This window comes from Periplaneta americana, chromosome 1 (assembly GCF_040183065.1).
Source record: "Periplaneta americana isolate PAMFEO1 chromosome 1, P.americana_PAMFEO1_priV1, whole genome shotgun sequence".
Lineage (NCBI taxonomy): Eukaryota > Metazoa > Arthropoda > Insecta > Blattodea > Blattidae > Periplaneta > Periplaneta americana.
This window is the reverse complement of record NC_091117.1, coordinates 148744297-148750902: the sequence shown is the minus strand read 5'-3', so window position 1 is coordinate 148750902 and position 6606 is coordinate 148744297. Positions and strand designations below refer to the sequence as shown.

The 6606-nt window shown below is 35.5% G+C and overlaps 1 protein-coding gene across 2 annotated transcripts in view; it reads right to left on the bottom strand.

Moving 5' to 3' along the window:
* Window positions 1–874: 874 nt before the first annotated feature.
* LOC138701910 (trypsin-1-like) overlaps window positions 875–6606 on the bottom strand; it is an 87543-nt gene continuing 81811 nt past the window's right edge. For both annotated transcript variants that reach the window (XM_069829275.1, XM_069829283.1), the window contains one exon: window positions 875–1200. In XM_069829275.1, coding sequence (XP_069685376.1) covers window positions 1009–1200 — 192 coding nt within the window. In that variant the 3' untranslated portion in view covers window positions 875–1008. The remainder of the gene's footprint in view (window positions 1201–6606) is intronic.

Genomic DNA, 6606 nt, shown 5'->3' with positions numbered 1-6606 from the left:
CATACGTCTTCCTAAGTGTTGACTCATCCGGGATTGTATGTTGAGTATATTTTTCAAGGAATTCCCTGAAGACCTTATTCTTTAGTTTGTAGAGAGGAATATCAGCAGAGATGAGAGAACGGCACAGGTCGATGTTAAACTCAGATCTTACATTCGATGTTGTTGGTTGTGTTAAAAACAATTGTCTCTGCTTGGAATTTAGTTGTTTGTTGGCCTGATGTTTACTAGTTGTAATGTGTTGTTGCACCAGGAACTTTTGTGTAGATGATACTGCACACTGACACAAATTACAAAATAATATTTTATTGTCAGTTGATAAACCATCTTCTTTAAATTCTGAAATGTAACTTGTTAGTTTTGATTTTAAATTGACTGAATGACGTACTTTTGGCATATTTACCGTCTTTATAGTATGATTTACAAAACTGAACCTATGTGTACTCTGACTGGCATTTAACTGTTGAGCTGCACAACTGAAGTCTGTTAAAAATTTTAAATTAAATTAATACAGTTTTGTAACTTACTTTCCCATTGTTGATAGGACTGCTAATTTTCAAATAACTCTGATGTTAAAGGGATTACTGAACATGTGTTTAAATCTCTATTGTTGAAATGTATTTTTAAAAGTTAATGGAATTTTGTTTTGTTTTATTGTTAAACCTAATATAATATGGACTGTTTTATATGAAATATGGAAAATATATGGAAATTAACGAAAATATGTACTAAACTCTAAAATATGGAAAAATATGGAAAATAAAAGTAGGATTTTTCAACCATACACATTGTGAAACATAAAGATAATGCAAAATATAAATTATATTAGCTTTATAAGTAAATATGTATTTACATATAAATCCTTTCCCTGCTCATTATCATAGTCTACAATCATAGCCAAGCATAAACAATATAAACGTGAAAAGAATTTTATCCCAGACTCTCTGTTGAAGCTACGTCATTCTGTATTGTTTTCTCCCTTATGAGAAAGTCTTTAAATTTATTTGTGTATTATCCTATCCATCCGAGAAATGCTCTAGGTCCTGTCAGATCATGAATAGGTTCTGTGTGACTCATGATCCAGTCCCAAAACTTGGAGACGCGTGTATAGACTCCGGGTTGATCCTTTTGGCCACAGTCAATTCCCCAAGACACCACTCCCACCAATATGCCACGATGTACCAAAGGTCCTCCGGAATCACCCTAAAATGGGGAGAAAACAGTGTCATAGTTTTAATATGAGTATCAGACTCAAGTAATAGGCTATAGATGTCTCTCTCTTCCTAATGAAGTGCAAGATACCTTATGAAGTTAAGAAGAAATATTCCTCATTGTTATGTTCACATGGTATTCAGTGTTTTGTTCAATAGAACTTTCGTGGTGAAAGTAGTTATTGTTATTCGTTTGTGAATATTAAAGCAGGTGTATTCCAAGATGCTGTTTCATCTTCCACATTATTCAACATCAATACTTGAGACTTTCCTACATATAATGACTGTCATTTCGCACAGTATGCGGATGACATTGTCATTTTACAACAGATAATAATAATAATAATAATAATAATAATAATAATAATAATAATAATAATAATAATAACGCATATAACGAGCTTCAAAATTACCTAAAACTGTTCAAAATTGTCTCATTAACTAGAAAATAAAAATTAACGTGTACCAACAGAACAGTGACAATATTCAGCAAAAGGCATCCAAAAGAACTATTCAACTTGAAACTTTTCAATGAAATTATACCAAGCAAAAAATAAATAACATACCTACTTAGATTTTCGTACGGACAGCAGATATACTTTTAAACCTGAAAGTAAAGTATCAGCATCAAAAGGTACTACACAGAGTGAATCGTAAGTAATGTCATTAATTTCAGGGTGTTATTCTTTGAAATATTTCAAACAAAAAACTTGAATACAATTTTGCTCGTTTTTGCATCATTTCCGAGACAAAAATAGTTTTATATGAAACATTTCATAGCGTGTTTTGGGAAAGCCGTTGATTTAATTTTTCCTATATTTTCTCCTTTATATTTCCTTTATTTTCTCAGATATCTTCCATTTTTATTTTATACTTTCTTCTGTTTTCCTTCCAATTTCCGGGACCTGGGCGACCCCTGGCAGCCGGAGGCATGTTTCAAGATTCACATTTTTCCAGTTGAGCCATTTCCGGGGTCGGGGCGGTCCCTGAGAGCCGGAGGCACGTTTAAAGTTTGTCGTTTTCAGGGGTTGCGTCGTTATCAGGGACTGGGGCGGTCCCTAGGACCCGGAGGCATGTTCCAAGTTTTTCATTTTCCCGGTTGCGTTGTTTTCTGAGGTTAAGGCGGTCTCTGTGACCCGGAGGCATTGTCCAAGTTTCTCGCATTTCCGGTTGCGCCGCTATCACTCTCCAGTCACTCTCGATTAACTGCCGAGTAACTCTTTGATCATACTCGATTCGCTCAGGAGTCAATCTTCGATCACTCTCGATATAGTAACGGGTCACTCTCGATCCACACCCGAGTCATTCTCGATTCACTCCCGAGTCACTCTCGATTCACCCTCGAGTCACTCTTGATTCACTCCCAAATTACTCTCAATTTAATTCCAAGCAACTATCGATTCATTCACGAGTCACTCTCCATTAACTCTTAGAACACTCTTGATTCCCTACCGAGTCACTCTAGACTAACTCCTAGATCACTCTGGAATCACTCCCGAGTCAATCTCGGTTCATTTTCGATTCTAAACCGTCATTCTCTTTGATCACACCCGGACCACTTTGTTCATGTTCGGTTCACTCTCGAGCAACTCTTAGAATACTGTCGAATCACCCCGAGTCATTCTTTTATCACTATCGATTCACTTGGGACTCCCTCTCCATTCACCCGAGTCACTCGATTCACTTTCGTATCACTCTTCGATCACTCTCGATTCAGTCCCGAGTCACTCCATTCCGTCTCGAATCACTTTTAGTTCACTCTAGATTCACTCCATAGCCAATCTCGATTTACTATATAGTCATTCTCGAGTAACTCTCGAAACACTTCCGAGTCACTCTTTGGGCACTCGATTCAGTCCCCAGTAACTCTAAGATCACTCTGGAGTAACTCTCGATTCACCTCCAAATAAGTCTTATATCAGTATCGATACGCTACCGAGTCACTCTTAGATCACTCTCGACTCACACTGGTCATTCGATTCAATCACGAGTCACTCTGGATTTACTCGAGATACTCCATATTCGCTCCCGAATCAGTCCCGAGCCTCTCCCTACTTACTCCAGATTCGATCCCGTTCCATTCTTAAGTCACTCTCGCTTAACTCCGAATCACTCCCGAAACAATTCCCATTCACTCTGAGTCACTCTCCAGTCACTCCTAAAACATTTCCGAGTCACTCCCGGTTCACTCTCCAGTCCGGAATCACTTCACATTCACTCCGAGTCACTTCCGGTTTACTCTTCAGTCACTCCCGATTCGCAGTGGTGTCACTCCCGATTAGCAGTGTTGTCACTACCGGGTTACTCCACACTCCGAGTCAATCCCTCTTCAATCCTGCCACTCCTGAGTCACTCGATTCACTCCAGATAAGCTCCCGAGCCAATCCTGATTCACTCCAGTCACTCCCCATTCGCTCAAAATTCACTCCTCAATCACACCCGATTCACTCCTAGCCACTCCTCAATCGCTTCTCATTCATTCAGTCACTCCCAATTTGCTCTTCAGTCACTCCAGAGTCACTGTTGTGTCACTCCCGGTTCACTCTCCCGTCACTCCCGAGTCGCTCCAGATTCACTCAGTAGTCACTCTCGATTCACTCCCAAGTCACTCCTGAGACGCATCGCTTTAAAATTTTTTCAAACAAATTTAATTTCATCAAAATTTAAATTATTTTTCTTTTAAGTAAAGTTCTATTTTAATTTCAAAATTTAAAAAAATTACATAATTTAAAATTTTAAAGTACAAATTGAAAAAAAATTAAAAGATATATCTAAATGAAAATAAAAAATTAAAAAATTGAAAAAAATCAACAGAAAGCTATTTTATTTAATTCTCAAATTTTTTCAAAATTCGAAAATTTTCAAAAATATTTAAAATTTCCAAAAAATAAAAAAATTTCAAAATAAAAGTATTTTCAAAAATTTTAAAAATTCAAAAAATTTTAAGAATTCTAATATTTTGAAAATTCAGAAATTTAAAAAAAATTTTGAAAATAAAAATTTCGAGAATTTTAAATATTTTGGTGAAATTTGAAGTTTTTGAAAATATTAAGAACTTTTGAAATTTCAGAAAAATTTTTCTTTTGAAATTTCTTAAATTCAAAAATTTTTGAAATTTTTTAAATTTATTTTGAAATTTTAAAAAAATTTTGAGAATTTTTTTTATATTTTTGAATTATTAAAAATTTAAAAACATTTTTAATTAAAAAATATTTCAAAATTTTGGAAAATTAACATTATTTTTAAATTTTTTAATTTAGAAAAATTTTGAGGATGTTTGAAAAGCTTGAAATTTTTTAGAAAGATTTTTCGAATTTTTTTGAAAACTGAAAATTTTTTTGAATTTAGAAAATTTTAAAACTTCTTAATTTTTTGAAATTTGAAATTTTTCTTGAAAACTGTGGAAAACTTTGAATTTTTTTGAAAATTTAGAAAATCTTTGAAAATTTTGAAATTTTTTTAAAAATTTCAGAATCTTAAAAAATATTGAGAATATTTAAGATTTTCGAATTTTTTTTTCAAAATTTTGATTTTTTTTTTTTTAATTTTGGAAATTTTAAAATTTTTAAATTTTTTTTTAAATTCTTTAAAATTAAAAAAAGTTAGTTTTTCTATGGCATTTTTTTAAATCTTGAATTTTTTCTTTTTCTATTTTAATTTTTATACTTTTTATATATATTTATAAATTTCAACTTTAGTTTTGTTTAATTTGAAATGTTATAATTTTTTAAAATTTTGAAATTATTTTTTAAAGAAAAAAATTTTTTTAATTCGGTGTCTCAGAAGTGACTTGGTTGTGAATCAAGAGTGACTACTGAGCGAATCTGCAGCAACAGGGGAGTGAATCGGGAGTGACTGGAGAGAACCGGCAGTGATTGGATAAAACTGGGAGTGAATAGCGAGTGAATGGAGAGTAAATCGGGAGTGACTGGAGTGAATCGAAGTGACTGGAGAGTGAATCTGGAGTGAATGAAGAGTGAATCGGAAGCGACTGGTGTGAACCGACAGTGATTGGAGAAAACTGGGAGTGAGTAGCGAGTGAATGGGAAGTGTTTTGGGTGTGGCTCGGAGTGAATTGGTAGTGAGCCAGGAGTGAATCGGGTGTGATTCTAAGCGAATCTACAGCAATTGGGGAGTGAATCGGGAGTTTCTGGAGAGTGAATCGAGACTGGATACTGAATCGGGAGTGACTGGAAAGTGAACCGGCAGTGATTGGAGAAAACTGGAAGTACATGGGGAGTGACTGAAGATTGAATCGGGAGTGACTGGAGAGTGAACCGGCAGTGATTGGAGAAATCTGGGCGTGAATAGCGAGTGAATGGGAAGTGTTTTGGGAGTGGCTCGGAGTGAATTGGGAGTGAGTGAGGAGTGACTCTGGATCGAGTCTGGTGTAACTTGGGAGTGAATCAAGAGTGGCTCGTGGGAATCTGGAGTGATTAGGAGTGAATCGGGAGTGACTCGGAATGAATCTGGCGTAGTCTGAGAGTGACACTACAGAGAATCGGGAGTGACTTAGGAGTAAGGAGGGAGTGACTAGTGACTCGGAGTGTATGGGAAGTGATTCAGTAGTCACTTGGATTCAACTGGGAGTTACTTCGGAGTGATTCAGGAGTGAATCAGGATTGACTCGGGAGCGTATATAGAATAAGTCGGGAGTGACTCGGAGTGAATTTGGAGTAACCCGGGAGTGACACGACAGCGAATATAGTGGCTATGAAGTATGACGGGAGTGAAACTGTAGTGTCTTTGGGTGAATTGGGAGTGACCCTGGAGTGATTCAGGAGTGAATCAGAATTGGCTCGGGAGCGTAATAGAGTAACTCGGGAGTGAATAGAGAATGATTCAGGAGTGACATGAATGGAAAGGGAGTGACTCAGAGTGAATGGGATATGATTCGGAAATGACCCGAGAGTGAATCGAGAGTGACCCGGGATTGTATCTTGAACGACTCTGAAGTAAATCGAGAATGGCAATAGAGTCTATCTAGAGTGAACTAAAAGTGACTAATGACGGAATGGAGTGACTCGGAAGTTCAAATTCAAATTTATTTACAATTTACATTTTAATTGAATATATGAATAGATATCCGAAATGAGCATATGCTCGTGCTCGGGTATAGTCCAGTAGTCTACATAAATTTTACAGGGTTCAAATAATAATGCTGTTGATATAAATAATAATAATAATAATAATAATAATAATAATAATAATAATAATAATAATAATAATAATAATAATAGAATAATCGTGAACAGATAATGATCGAAGGTTGACTCGAGGTCAATGGTGAGAGTCAGAAGTGAATCGATAGTGATAAAAGAGTGACGCTGGTGTAAATCGAGAGTGGCCAAAGAGTGACTCATTAATGAATAGAGATTGATTCAGGAGTGAATCCAGA